A 15,782-nucleotide genomic window follows, 5' to 3' on the forward strand; every position below is an offset into this window, starting at 1 on the left:
TGCTTCTTGCAAATTTCATGCAACTACTTGGTTGCATTTCTTCGACCATTTTAACAAATTCTTTCTCTGGTTCAAATCCGAAAATTCATTCACAAGATTACCAATGAAAACATTCCATGTCACAATACCTTTTGCCTCTGTGTATATTAATACCTCTAAGGTAATATTGCTGGAATCATAATTTTTATAAGAATTTTAATTTTCCTCATTATTTTATCTACATATATACTTGGCGCTCATGTAACCTGTTGATAACATTTGACAGGCTATGTCAGTCAGTCATTTGAACCCACAACTGCTGCGTAAAAAGGTTGTGTTCATTTATGAAAGTTTTTTCCATTCAAAGCATCTCTGTTTTGTCTTCTCAAGGGAGGTGTATCTGTCAAGACAACACGGAGGGAGACTACTGTGATCGATGTGTGTCTGGTTACTATGGCAATGCACGTGCAGGAACGTCTGCCGACTGTCAGCCATGTCCTTGTCCCGGAGGAGGGGCCTGTGTGGAGCTGCCAACTGACGTCGTCTGTACAGAGTGCCCGGAAGGATTTGGAGGTAACCATTCCTTAACACACACAACCGCCTCTGTGGTCTAGTGGTAGAGCGTCCGCCCGGAGAACGGAAGGTCCAGAGTTCGATCATACCAAAAGACGTGAAAAGATGGTACTTGTTGTTACCCTGTCTGGCGCTCGGCATTATGGGGCTAAAACAAGGACTGGTCGGCTCAGAGTCCGTATACTGTGTCTGATCGGGGTATTCATGTTAAACTGCGGCATGGTATCTCAGTGAGCTAGCACTATAAATCGGCATCAGTCCGGACTAGTACAAGCAGCCACACAAACACACACGTACATGCACGTCACTTTATAAGTGCAATAGTCTTGGACGCGACGTTAAACCCCATTTCAACCCACCTCACCTTAACACACAACAGGAACAGGACTGTTGCTGTGTATCTGGTTTACCAGTGGGGATTCTGAATAAAGGTCCTCAGCAACCCATGCTTGTCTTGGGAGGCAGGACTGCCTCTGTGGTCTAGTGGTAGTGTGTCAGCCTGGAGTGGATAGTCTGGGGTTCGAACGTCATACCTTGGTTGGTTTGTTTGTTTAACGCCACACTATTATTCCAGCTATATGACGGCGGTCTGTAAATAATCGAGTGTGGACCAGACAATCAAGTGATTGACACCATGAGCATCGATCAATGCAATTGGGATCGATGACATGCATCAACCAAGTCAGTGAGCCTGACCACCCGATCCCGTTAGTCGCCTCTTACAACAAGCATATTCGTCTTTTACAGCAACCATGGGTTGCTGAAGACGTCATGTCATACCTAAAGACATTAAATGATGGTACTTGTTGTTACCCTGTGTGGCACACGGAATTAAATGGCTAAAATAAGGACTGGTCAGCTTGGGGTCAGTATACTGTGTCAGAGTGGGATATTCATGTTAAAAAGTGGCATGGTATCTCAGTGGGCTAGTACTATAAAATCGGCATTAGTCCGGATGAGTACAAGCAGACACACACACACACACACCGACATGTGCATGCACGTCGCTATACAAGTGCAATAGTCTTGGACACAATGTTCATTCCAATTTCACCTCACCTCACGAGGCAAATAAATGGATCGGGTGGTCAGGCTGAGTGACTGGTTGATTACATGTTATAATTGCGTGGATCAATGCTCTTGATGTCAGTCACTGGATTGTCTGGTCCAGATTCAGTTAATTACATACCACTGTCATATAGCTTGAATATTGCTGAGTGCGGCGTTAAACAATAAGCAAACACAACTTTTTTACAAAGTCACTTGTTCTGAATGTGTTCTTTGAATTGCAAATAAGAGTCAGGATTGAGATATCTTCTTACAGCCGTAGATTTTAAAAAAAGGTCCTGAACTTCATGTTCCAGCCTAGTGGTTGAGGTGTTAGCTCATCACTCAGAAGGTCTGGGTTTAATTCCTTACATAAGAACAACATGTGAAGCCTATTCTTGCGTGCCCTGTTGTGATATTGTGGCACTATTGCTGGAATCAGCATAAAACCTCAACTCACTCACTCACTCTTCATCTTCCAGGAAACCGATGTGATCTCTGTCTGGATGGTTACTTTGGGGACCCGGCCGGAAAATATGGGGACAGAAGAACCTGCCAGAAATGCTTCTGTAATGACAACATAGATCCAAATGCAGTTGGAAACTGTAACTCGTAAGTGCTTGGACAAGATGGCCTTTATTGAACCTCTGAAACTGTAAATATCGCCAGAAATGGCTGAAATGTTTATTTTATGTTTCTTCCTTGACTTGTCTTGCAGCACAACAGGAGAGTGTCTGAAGTGTATATTTTATGTCTCTTCCTTGACGTGTCTTGCAGCACAACATGAGGGTGGCTGAAGTGTATATTTTATGTCTCTTCCTTGACTTGTCTTGCAGCACAACATGAGGGTGGCTGAAGTGTATATTTTATGTCTCTTCCTTGACTTGTCTTGCAGCACAACATGAGGGTGGCTGAAGTGTATATTTTATGTCTCTTCCTTGACTTGTCTTGCAGCACAACATGAGGGTGGCTGAAGTGTATATTTTATGTCTCTTCCTTGACTTGTCTTGCAGCACAACATGAGGGTGGCTGAAGTGTATATTTTATGTCTCTTCCTTGACTTGTCTTGCAGCACAACATGAGGGTGGCTGAAGTGTATATTTTATGTCTCTTCCTTGACTTGTCTTGCAGCACAACATGAGGGTGGCTGAAGTGAATATTTTATGTCTCTTCCTTGACTTGTCTTGCAGCACAACAGGAGAGTGTCTGAAGTGTATATTTTATGGAAGTGTATATTTTATGTCTCTTCCTTAACTTGTCTTGCAGCACAACAGGAGAGTGCCTGAAGTGCATCTATAATTCAGCCGGCTACTACTGTGAGAGGTGCCTGCCCACTTACTATGGTGATGCCATTGCTGAACCAAAGGGACAATGTCAACGTGAGTTCTCAGACCTGTTGTCAGATAGCTTGTCAAGGCTTTAGAAGGAAATATCATTGAATGGGAAACTAATCTCTTCTGGAAATTGGGGCAGTCGGGTAGCCTTGTGGTTTAAGCGTTCGCTCGTCACGCCGAAGACCCAGGTTTGATTACCAACATGGGTACAACGTGTGAAGCCCATTTCTGGTGTCACCTGCCGTGATGTTGCTGGAATATTGCTAAAAGCAGCGTTAAACATACTCACTCACTCACTTCTATAGAAATTTCTGTTTAATTATTATTAGTAAAAATGATATAACATTGTTTTATTACAACAATATTCACCCCAAATCCAACTTTTCTTGTACATTTACGTTTGTGACGCGAGTCGTATCATATCTATCTGGGGCGGTCGGGTAGCCCAGTGGTTAAAGCGTTCGCTCGTCACGCCGAAGACCCGGGTTCGATTCCCGACATGGGTACAATGTGTGAAGCCCATTTCTGGTGTCCCCCGCCGTGATATTGCTGGAATATTGCTAAAAGCGGCGTAAAACCATACTCACTCACTCACTCACTCACTCACTAACTCACTCACTCGTATCACATCTTGAATGTGAAGATGACTAATGGCTGGCTATTGGTTCGTCTCTCCAGCATGTGGCTGCTACTCTAATGGCACCAACCAGGTGGGCCTGCTGACCTGTGACGACAGCGGCCAGTGTCCCTGCCTCCGCAACGTCCGCGGTCAGCGCTGTGACATGTGTGATGATGGCTACTGGAACCTCGACAGTGGCACAGGTGAGTAACAAAGTCGCTCTTGGGGCCAGTTTTCTGATTATGTTCTTCGTCAAATATCTAAAATTTCTAAAATTGAATTGAAAATTTCCAAACTTGAAAATACTTTAGCTATGTGAAGGTGACTTGTATAACATACAGACATGATGACCAATGAGGAAAAAAAGGCTTTGTGGCTTGCTTGCCGTTACTATTGCATAAAATGTAAGGTTTGATAAAGACTGTATTAAGCAAAGGATAAAGTAGACACAATTTATGTACAACATCTTCTTTAATTACTGTAAGGGTGACGTTTCGGTATAGATCCTTACGCTGTTGTCAAGCAGTCTTGCTTTGTCATCTGTCAACTTCTAACTACTGCCTATCAAACAATTCAAGAAATTTTTACCTTTCAAACTTTCCCACTTTTGCTCAAAATTATGCATCTTTCCTAATTTGCTTGCCAATTAGTTTGTAATCCCAGATAAAATCTGTTTGTCAAGTTCTGATTTCCAACATACCAACATTCCAACATACAGTAAACATGACAAAACCCTTTCCATAATCAAATGGAAGCTATGCCAGGAAGTTGTTTGATGTATTTGAAACTTCGATATTGTTAACAGTGATAAGACTCTCTAGTAATTCCAAGTAATTGCTACTGCTGACTGTTGAGCTAACCTCCCTCACTCACCCTGTGTGTGTCCCCAGGTTGTGAAGCCTGTGACTGTGACCAGGTGGGCTCTCTCAACTTCACCTGTCAACTCGGCTCAGGACAGTGCCAGTGTAAGCCGGGGGTCACAGGTCGTCGCTGTGACACGTGCCAGCGATTCTTCTACGGCTTCTCACGGGCAGGATGTCAAGGTAAGGGCAGATAACTCACTCTTGGAGAACAACAAAAGCAAACGAATCAACATGGAATCAGTATCTGGACCCACTTGCACAAAGCGATATTAGCGCTAAGACTGTCATAAGCCTTTATTAAAGAATGGGAGTTACGATCATCTTAGCGCTAAGATCGCTTTGTGCAAGTGGGCCCTGGTAGGGTTGCAACGGTTCTTCTCAGTACCCACTCGACCTGACTACCAACAGGACTACCCGGACACATGGTTAGTCACGTGATATATTGTTTAATGACAAAAATTATCTAGAACTTTATGGTTACAATACAAATCACTAATGTTAGCATTTCTTTCTGACTATGAACACATTCCTTCTGACTTTTATATGTGTGAATAAAGATTAAACTTCAGTCAACTTCAGTGTATGCATAACCAAATTTTTTATACATGTATCTAAATACATTTTGCCAGGGCTACGGTCAAACAATTCCCAATCAGACATTTTGTACTCATCTCTTGAGAGCTACAGTGGGCCCCCGGGTAAGATCAGGTAATAGATGGGGTTACCCGGGTTGTCCCAGCCCCAGTATCTGGGGTCAGTTTTCTTTTAATTGTACTGTTGTGCTGTATGATGAATACTGCCTCTGTGGTCTTGTGGGGAGGGTATCTGCGGCTTGGTACCACTATCTCACTGGACTAGCACTATAAAACTGGCATTAGTCTGGACTAGTATAAGCAGAGAAGAATGCACACACACATTAGTGCAATAATCCTGAACCACTTTTCTCCACACCTAATATATTCACCGACAAAAGAAATGGGAATACCATTCATGTTGGTTTATGTATGAAGAATTATTCCTCTTCAATTCGATATTAGATTGGTTCAGTGCCTAAACGAACATTTTGTTATGTTGTGTGAACCGATGCTCATGAACGCATCACGTGTGATGTCATGGATGGATCCATTTATGGAGATGCACCATTTGTCTCATGCACAATTAGCGTGTAAAGTTTGGAAACATGCGCAGCATATCGTGATAACAATACAGACACTGTGGTAATACTTGACAGTTTTGTCATTAAGTGATACACATTGGAAACATCTGTTCTGAACATAGTGGTTCGCGTTTCTTTTGGCGATGAGTATATTAAGAAAAAACGTGAATAGGGATTACGTGGATGTTATGGTTGCCAGTACAGGGTATTGATGACTGTTTTGTGTTACAGCTTGCAACTGTGATCCAGTTGGTTCCCTGGACTTGCAGTGTGATGAGTACGGCAACTGCCCCTGTCGTAACAACGTCGGTGGACGTCGATGTGACCGGTGCATGGAGAACAAGTTCAACATCTCCGCTGGATGTATAGGTAGGTCTCCTGTAGTTCAGGGTCAGGCCAAGTTTTTATGAACAAAATCTGAGGCAGAAAAAGGTTGGTCCCCAAACCAAAGAATATTGCAGGCACACCTGTTTTGAGCGAGAACTGATAGTCTGCCACGGAATAATTTCTCAGTCTGTTGGCTGCATGTACAATGTTACACAAAAATTGGAGGAAATGTCATTAAAAAACTTCAGTAATACTTATAATGGATTGTTTCCACTTTAGGTTTTGTGACAAATTACGAATAAACTTTGAAAAAGTGTCAGTATGTAAACCTGGTCTATAATAGCTCTTAGAATATTGCTAAAAGCGGCCTAAAACCCAACTCACTCACTCACTAAGCCCTTTTATTCACCATCTGACTTTTCCTGCAGATTGTCCACCATGCTATGACCTGGTGCAGGAACATGTCAACATCCACCGTGCCAAGCTGCGAGAACTCACCAACCTCATTAACAACATCGGCAACAACCCCAGCCTCTTCAATGACACAGAGTTCATCAGCGTCATGGGAGACGTCAACAAGACTGTCAACATTCTCCTTGATGAGGCACGAGGAGCATCAAGTGAGTATCATTTTTAAAGTATTTGTAAACAAGGATTACTAAACAACTGTCCATTTTCGGGAGGATTTCAAGGGGCTGATTGCAGGGATGATATATTTCTTATACCATGTGTACTTGGTATTATGGTTGTGTTATTCCATCACCAATACATATTCATTAGGTTGTGTGATCTTGGTAATAGAGATATGACATGATGTAAATGGAGGTAATCCTATCACAGCAAGGACATCAAGGGAGTTGATAGGAACAGAAATATGGCATGTGATGTGAAGGGAGGTTCTCTGATCAGAATGAAGGCATCGCACATGATGTAAAGGGAGGTAATCTGATCAGAACAAATGCATAACACATCAGGGGAGGTAATAGGAACTGAACCATGGCATATAACAATCAACCAGATGACGGCAAGCAGTGTAATCATATCAGAACATAATCAGTTAGCCAGGACTTGCCACCATGGTGCAAGCAATGATTGGTAGATTTAGAAGGATTTTGTATCCTTCCTCAGCTGGTGATGGGTCAGTGGGGAGACAACTCCAGGAGCTCCGCAAGTCTCTCAATGAAGTCATCCACAAGACTGGGCAGATCGGTAGGAGTATCACTTCAGCCAAGGATGTCTCCATGGAGACAGACCGTGACATAAGGCAGGCTGAACAGGCTATTGAACGCGCAGAGATATCGCTGAAGGCTGCAGAGGACTACATTGACAGAGAAGGACGGCTAGCATTAGACAGGGCACTCCAGGCACTTGGGCGCTTTGGGAGGCAGTCAGAACAGATGACAGAAATTGCCAACAGAGCCAAGATAGAGTCTGAGAGGTGAGTTCAGACAGCTACAAATTCATACTATTGTTGTATGCCGCTTCTGGAAGGTGAGTTCAGACAGCTGCAAGGTCATACTATTGTTGTATGCAGCTTCTGAGAAGTGAGTTCAGACAGCTACAAATTCATACTATTGTTGTATGCCACTTCTGAGAGGTAAGTTCAGACAGCTGCAAGGTCATACTATTGATGTATGCAGCTTCTGAGAAGTGAGTTCAGACAGCTACAAATTCATACTATTGTTGTATGCCACTTCTGAGAGGTAAGTTCAGACAGCTGCAAGGTCATACTATTGATGTATGCAGCTTCTGAGAAGTGAGTTCAGACAGCTACAAATTCATACTTTTGTTATATGTCGCTTCTGAGAGGTAAGTTCAGACAGCTGCAAGGTCATACTATTGTTGTATGCAGCTTCCGAGAAGTGAGTTCAGACAGCTGAGGTCATACTATTGTTGTATGCCGCTTCTGGAAGGTGAGTTCAGACAGCTGCAATGTCATACTATTGTTGTATGCAGCTTCTGGAAGGTGAGTTCAGACAGCTGAGGTCATACTATTCTTGGATACAGCTACTATGGGGAGAGATCAGACAGTTGTATGTCCAGCTTAATTCAACAAGTAAACAAACAAAAATCAGTTGAACCGAAATAACACAGAATAGTTTCATCTACTGCATGTACACTGCCATGTATTTGAGGAGGTTCTCTACCCACTTGTATGTTTGCTTCCAGACAATTGGCTGATGCTGCTCGTATTGTTGCTGTTGCTAATGATGCCCAAAACACATCCCGCGAGGCCCTGCGACTTGCCCAGATGGCCTTAAGTATGCCGGGACAGACAGCGACGGACATACAGAGGCTGAACTCAGAGTGAGTAGTTTTACATCTCAAACGTCACCAAATGCATGTAAAAGTGCCCTGAAGAACTATCTTAGGAGTAACTCTCATCTTCCACAAGATTATTGGACCATCTTTCCGGATGGTGAATTATAAAATCCATGTTAAATCTTTTCCTGTGTACACTGATTGCCTCTATTTGTTACTTGTGCTACTGCTGCACAAAGATCTGAAGACATCTTATTACTGGTCAGATCAGAGCGACCTTTCATCTAACCCATCAGAGAGTCGAGTTTTCCAATCATGCAACATTGAAAGGGTTAACCAAGGGTATTCCCAACAACAGTTACAGGCTGTGGACTGATTCAGAATGCTATTGTCTATCTCCCGCATCAATGGGATAAATATTTGAAACAAGAGATTTCCATAGCCCATGGGAAGTACTGTCATACAATCCCGCAGATCTTGTTGACATTCCAGAATTTTCATTTGTTCAGTTTTCAAATTTGGAATTTAAATATTTCTTAAAGCGTCTGGAATGGAAGTCTCCAATTTGAAACTAGTGCCAGAAAGCTCTGGAAAGCTGGATTATGTCATCTTTCTGCTAGTCATTTCACTGGTCATTCAAAATTTGCAAAAGGTTGTTCTGACGTGACAAGTAATTGGAAGTCCTAAGATCTTTGGTCTGCCACTTTCGTCTTATTGTCTTGTGTCTGCTGACTGTGTGTGACACTTGTGTCGTGTGTCTTCTACAGGTACAACAATGCCGACCGCCTGTATGAGAAGACGCGGCAGCTGGCGGAGAAGGCCTCGGAGCTGGCAGAGAAAGCTCAAGATGAAGCACTGGGTCTGTTCACCGAATCCCAGCAGAGTGTGCCCAGTGTGGATGTGGAGAAGCTTCTCACAGATGCTGCTAACATTAAGATTCAGGTAGGGGCAGGTATAAAGTACGACTGATTCAGATTGCTGTGTTATCTCTCGTGTCAGTGGGTTAAATATGGTGGCACGTGGTCCTATGCACAGCGCACAGGTCACAAAGCAGTTCAAAGTTAAGCAACGGGGATCGTGGAGAGACCTTGGATGGGCGACCGCGTTGGATCAGGAGGGTTTCTAGGGCTTGGACTTGCCCAACACTTGTAACACATGTGGTTTCTCCATGGGCAAGTCGTCTAAGGCGCTGCAATTGCTGTGCAGAGTTGCGTCTCTAGGGCATACCAGAAACCTATGACTGTGGGTTTCGAATCCCGGTTCGCCCGGATTATGTTTCTAGGTTTGCCCGTGGGTTTCACCGAATCTGAGACCTGCATCACTTCGAGCTTTATGCCAACATTAAGCTGACATGCCGTGATATAACTGGAATACTGTTAAAAGCGGCGTTAAACCCAACTCATTCACTCACTCCATGGGCAAGTGACTTTTCAAAATGAGCCTCTGTTCACCCAGCAGTGAATATGTACAGGATAGGAAGAGATATCGATGTTGTTGTTAACCTTCTTGCACCTAAAAAGCAGCTTGGGTTGTATACTTCTCAGGGAGCTGGGAATGATTGTTGAGTGCACACTGATCCACTGACCGGGGTAATAATGTCTAAGCGCTTAGATCATGCTTATGCATCAAGTACAGTGCCATATAAATGGACTATTGCTTACTTCATTCTTACTTTTCCTACACCATTTGCAATTCCAATGAAAGCATGTAGTAGTCCTGCTCTTAAACAAAGCACAGGCCACTCGACCTGTGAAGATCCGGGGTAGAATAGGTCTTCAGCAACCCATGCTTGCCGTAAAAGGCGACTATGCTTGTCGTAAGAGGCGACTAACGGGATCAGGTGGTCAGGCTTGCTGACTTGGTTGATGCATATCATCGTATCCCAATTGCGTGGTTTGATGCTCATGATGTCAAGCCCTGGATTTGCTGGTCCAGACTCGATTATTTACAGACCGCCGTCATATAGCTGGAATTTTGCTGAGTGTGGCGTTAAACAACAAAGAGACAAACAAACACAGGCCGCTTAGACATAGGAAGAAGCTGAACGTCTTGATGTACAGATGTATTGTGTGATAGGGTGCATGTTAATCTTGCATTGGGGGCGGTCGGGTAGCCCAGTGGTAAAAAGCGTTCGCTCATCTCGCCGAAGACCCGGGTTCGATTCCCGACATGGGTACAATGTGTGAAGCCCATTTCTGGTGTCCCCCGCCGTGATATTGCTGGAATATTGCGAAAAGCGGCGTAAAACCATACTCACTCACTCATTAATCTTGCATTGATCTCTACACCAGGCCACTCTGATAAAAGAGGAAGCTGAGCGACTGCTAGAGCAAAACGCAGATCTGATGGCAGATGTGAATGATGGAAAGATGAAGGCTGAAGACAAGCTGGAGGAAGGCATCCATCTGCAGCAGGTACACACTTGTGTGTAGAGAGTTGATGGGTTGTGTACTCATGGCTACTGTGTCTTAGACAAGTCTATGGTCAAGTCACTAAGAAGCCTTGCCCCACTTGCTTTGATAGGGCTAAATGGTCCAGATTAGGTCTGTGAGATCTCCTGCGATTATCACTGCTGGTAATCATGTGACCTGCGATACTTACAAAATGACTTCCTTTCTGCAGCAGACGCAGAAATAACAAGGTACAATTTCAAAAAGCTATGGTACCGCTAACTCCAATACTTCAACATAGATTATGACAGTGGTAGCCTTACGATTGCTTTGGGAAACAGTGCCAGGCTAGAAACATTGCAACCAGTCTGTGCACCGCTTGACTCCATTCTCTGTCAGTTACCAGGGGATGCACACTTTGTATTCTTATTATGATGACACCAGGATATGCTCAAGGATAAGGGGGGGGCTACATTAAGCTGACACGCTGTGATAAAACTGGAATACTGTTCAAAGCGGCGTTAAGCCCAACTTACTCGCTCAAGGATAATCTTGACATTTGCCATTTTGTCCTGGGGCATGTCCTTTATAACATGATCGCCGAATTATGTTGAAAATCCAGTATTAAGCGTGAAAGCACCCTCTTCACATACTCTTCGTGTCCTGAATTAGAGGTTGTTCAGCTCCGCTGCAATATTTCTAAAAGTACGTCCACTAAAAATAGTAAAAAAAATGTCCTATGCTAAAAAAAAGTCAAGGAAACTATTGTTAGCTCATCAGAAGCCTAGAAGATGATGACAAGTTATATTCTGAGTCGAGTGTTAGTTACAAAGTAGCCACAATTTATTGATAACAACTTCTTTATTTACTGTAAAGGCAATGTTTCCGTATAGATCCTTGTACCGTTGCTTGACAACAATATAAGGATCCATACCGAAATGTCGCCTTTTCAGTAAATAAAGAAGTTATTATCCATATGTTGTGTCTACTTTGTCATATGTCAACTTCTAAGTAATGCCTATCAAACAATTCAAATGTCAGTTGCTTTCATTTAGGTGTGTAAGAGGCGACTAACGGAATTGGGTGGTCAGACTCGCTGACTTGGTTGATGCATGTCATCGATCCCAATTTCGTGGATTGATGCTCATGATGTCAATCACTGGGTTGTCTGGTCCAGACTCGATTATTTACAGACCTCCGTCATATAGCTGGAATATTGCTGAGTGCGGCGTTAAACAACACACAAACGAAACATTTGGGTGTGAAGTATAGAAGTTCACATGTCTTCAGTTTCTGTGGGCACTGAATTAATGCCTTCTCTTGATGACCCAGATATAGGTTTGAATCCTCACTTTGGTACACTAGGACCATTCTTGGTGATTTATTTAGACCTGCTCAAGCCAAATCTGCATGAAACATCAGTAAAAAATGCCAAATCAGGTTCACATGGTTGATTAGTAATGTTGTGAGTTTGTAGAGCTGAGGTGCGGTCGGATAGCCAAGTGGTAAAAGCATTTGCTCATCATGCCGAAGACCTGGGTTCGATTCCCGACATGGGTACAATGTGTGAAGCCCATTCCTGGTGTCCCCTGCCTTGATATTGCTTGAATATTGCTAAAAGCAGCGTAAAACCAAACTCACTCACTCACTCACTCACTCATTGTAGAGCTGATGGTACTTCCCTGATGACAGGACATTGATGAAGTAGGATTGTATGACACCATTGCTGTATTCAGTGGATGGCAGTATTGGCATGTTGACGTCGCGTGCCATACACGTCAGACGATAAATTGTTGATGTCTCCATCTCTCAGAGAACTGATGAGCTGCTAGCTGAGGTTGATGGTGCTCGTGCCAAGGCTCGTGATGCTGTTGAGATGGGGGAGAAGACGCTGAAGGAGGCCAATGAGACGTACCGGACTCTGGCAGGTAGGGCACCCTGTAGATGGTCGTGATGAGGACCAGGACACAGCTTGTGTCAAATTACTTGCATTTCTGTGAGGCCAGTCTTTGTTTATAGAGAAATAAGAATTAGACTTATCTTGATTCTTTTTCTCCTCGAGTGTCGGGTAGCCTAGTGGTTAAAGCGTTCGCTCGCCATGCCAAAGACCTGGGTTCGATTCCTGACATGGGTACAATGTGTTTAGCCCATTTCTGGTTGCTCCCTGCTGTGATATTGCTGGAATATTGCTTAAAAACGGCGTAAAACCACTCACTCACTCACTCACTCACTCACTCACTCACTCACTCACTCACTCACTCACTCACTCACTCACTCACTCACTCACTCACTCACACACACACACACACACACACACACACACACACACACACACACACACACACACACACACACACTCTGATTGTTTAGACTGGTGAAACACTGAGATTTCTGTGCAGGTTTTGAGGATCAGGTGAAGGGCAATAAGGACAAGGCTGATGAGGCTCTGAAGAAAGTTCCCCAGATCGAGGCCACCATTGACCAGGCAGAAAGAACAACCCAGGAGGCAAGGAATGCCCTCAGCGGTGCCAGTGATGATGCCAACAAAGCTCTTCAGCTTGCCAAACAAGCTCAGGACACAGCCCTGGATGCTTCTGATGTAAGGACTGGTCGGTTGTCTGTGCAAGGCAGATTGCTGTATAGGGATTTCAAGGAAGCATGTCCCAAGTACCCCATGCTGTTCTCCTAAAGAGATTCAAGATCAGAATAGGTCCCCATTGCCACATACTTGTCCTCCAATGGGAATCTAGATCAGAATAGGTCCCCAGTATCCATGCTTGTCCTCAAATGGGAATCTAGATCAGAATAGGTCCCCAGTATCCATGCTTGTCCTCCAATGGGAATCTAGATCAGAATAGGTCCCCAGTATCCATGCTTGTCCTCCAATGGGAATCTAGATCAGAATAGGTCCCCAGTATCCGTGCTTGTCCTCCAATGGGAATCTAGATCAGAATAGGTCCCCAGTATCCGTGCTTGTCCAATGGGAATCTAGATCAGAATAGGTCCCCAGTATCCATGCTTGTCCTCCAATGGGAATCTAGATCAGAATAGGTCCCGAGTATCCATGCTTGTCCTCCAATGGGAATCTAGATCAGAATAGGTCCCCAGTATCCATGCTTGTCCTCCAATGAGATTCCAGTTCAGAATAGGTCAACAGTATCCATGCTTGTCCTCCAATGGGAATCTAGATCAGAATAGGTCCTCAGTATCCATGCTTGTCCTCCAATGAGATTCCAGTTCAGAATAGGTCCTCAGTATCCATGCTTGTCCAATGGGAATCTAGATCAGAATAGGTCCCCAGTATCCATGCTTGTCCTCCAATGGGAATCTAGATCAGAATAGGTCCCCAGTATCCATTCTTGTCCTCCAATGAGATTCCAGTTCAGAATAGGTCCTCAGTATCCATTCTTGTCCTCCAATGAGATTCCAGTTCAGAATAGGTCCCCAGTATCCATGCTTGTCCTCCAATGGGATTCCAGTTCAGAATAGGTCCCCAGTATCCATGCTTGTCCTCCAATGGGATTCCAGTTCAGAATAGGTCCCCAGTATCCATGCTTGTCCTCCAATGGGATTCCAGTTCAGAATAGGTCCCCAGTATCCATGCTTGTCCTCAATGGGAATCTAGATCAGAATAGGTCCCCATTGCCACATACTTGTCCTCCAATGGGAATCTAGATCAGAATAGGTCCCCAGTATCCATGCTTGTCCTCCAATGGGATTCCAGTTCAGAATAGGTCCTCAGTATCCATGCTTGTCCTCCAATGAGATTCCAGTTCAGAATAGGTCCCCAGTATCCATGCTTGTCCAATGGGATTCCAGTTCAGAATAGGTCCCCAGTATCCATGCTTGTCCTCAATGGGAATCTAGATCAGAATAGGTCCCCAGTATCCGTGCTTGTCCAATGGGAATCTAGATCAGAATAGGTCAACAGTATCCATGCTTGTCCTCCAATGAGATTCCAGTTCAGAATAGGTCCCCAGTATCCATGCTTGTCCTCCAATGGGATTCCAGTTCAGAATAGGTCCTCAGTATCCATGCTTGTCCTCCAATGAGATTCCAGTTCAGAATAGGTCCCCAGTATCCATTCTTGTCCTCCAATGGGATTCCAGTTCAGAATAGGTCCCCAGTATCCATGCTTGTCCTCAATGGGAATCTAGATCAGAATAGGTCCCCAGTATCCGTGCTTGTCCAATGGGAATCTAGATCAGAATAGGTCCTCAGTATCCATGCTTGTCCTCCAATGAGATTCCAGTTCAGAATAGGTCCCCAGTATCCATGCTTGTCCTCAATGGGAATCTAGATCAGAATAGGTCCCCATTGCCACATACTTGTCCTCCAATGGGAATCTAGATCAGAATAGGTCCCCAGTATCCATGCTTGTCCTCCAATGAGTTTCCAGTTCAGAATTGGTCCTCAGTATCCATGCTTGTCCTCCAATGAGTTTCCAGTTCAGAATAGGTCCCCAGTATCCATGCTTGTCCTCCAATGGGAATCTAGATCAGAATAGGTCCTCAGTATCCATGCTTGTCCTCCAATGGGAATCTAGATCAGAATAGGTCCCCAGTATCCATGCTTGTCCAATGGGAATCTAGATCAGAATAGGTCCCCAGTATCCATGCTTGTCCTCCAATGAGATTCCAGTTCAGAATAGGTCCCCAGTATCCATGCTTGTCCTCCAATGGGAATCTAGATCAGAATAGGTCCCCAGTATCCATGCTTGTCCTCCAATGAGATTCCAGTTCAGAATAGGTCCTCAGTATCCATGCTTGTCCTCCAATGAGATTCCAGTTCAGAATAGGTCAACAGTATCCATGCTTGTCCTCCAATGAGATTCCAGTTCAGAATAGGTCAACAGTATCCATGCTTGTCCTCCAATGAGATCCCCAGTAATAATTTTTTTGTGTCTTAGAGTTGACACAGACTTCGACTCAATTTTTTATAAAGAAATTCTTTCTTTTCCTTTTTGACAGGAAGCCAGTCGTATCCGTAACGAGGCTGGCACAACAAAGACCAAGGCCAGCGCATTGAGGAATAAAGCTGACTCTCTCGCAGAGAATGTCAATGATGCAGAATCTGTGTTCAATGATTTGGATGCTAGAAGTACATCAGACATGGACCTGGCGAAAACAGTAAGACATCCTTTCCACATCCATGTTGAACAGTAATATTGCTAAAGCATCATGGACTCACCCATAGGTCTTCTAATGATGATAATGATGATGATGTGTATTT

General features: G+C 44.0%; 1 protein-coding gene across 1 annotated transcript in view; it reads left to right on the forward strand.

Moving 5' to 3' along the window:
• Positions 1-15,782, forward strand: part of LOC124114386 (laminin subunit gamma-1-like) — a 92,838-nt gene that overhangs the window by 70,923 nt on the left and 6,133 nt on the right. Inside the window, exons 12-25 of the mRNA XM_048388913.1 lie at positions 370-552; positions 2,082-2,211; positions 2,866-2,978; positions 3,612-3,755; positions 4,443-4,595; positions 5,803-5,940; positions 6,327-6,518; positions 7,027-7,336; positions 8,068-8,205; positions 8,928-9,102; positions 10,452-10,574; positions 12,364-12,478; positions 12,950-13,149; positions 15,521-15,679. Of these exons, the coding sequence (XP_048244870.1) occupies positions 370-552; positions 2,082-2,211; positions 2,866-2,978; positions 3,612-3,755; positions 4,443-4,595; positions 5,803-5,940; positions 6,327-6,518; positions 7,027-7,336; positions 8,068-8,205; positions 8,928-9,102; positions 10,452-10,574; positions 12,364-12,478; positions 12,950-13,149; positions 15,521-15,679 (2,273 nt within the window). The remainder of the gene's footprint in view (positions 1-369; positions 553-2,081; positions 2,212-2,865; positions 2,979-3,611; positions 3,756-4,442; positions 4,596-5,802; positions 5,941-6,326; positions 6,519-7,026; positions 7,337-8,067; positions 8,206-8,927; positions 9,103-10,451; positions 10,575-12,363; positions 12,479-12,949; positions 13,150-15,520; positions 15,680-15,782) is intronic.

This window comes from Haliotis rufescens, unplaced genomic scaffold, assembly GCF_023055435.1.
Source record: "Haliotis rufescens isolate VD_foot unplaced genomic scaffold, xgHalRufe1.0.p SCAF_8, whole genome shotgun sequence".
Taxonomy (NCBI): domain Eukaryota; kingdom Metazoa; phylum Mollusca; class Gastropoda; order Lepetellida; family Haliotidae; genus Haliotis; species Haliotis rufescens.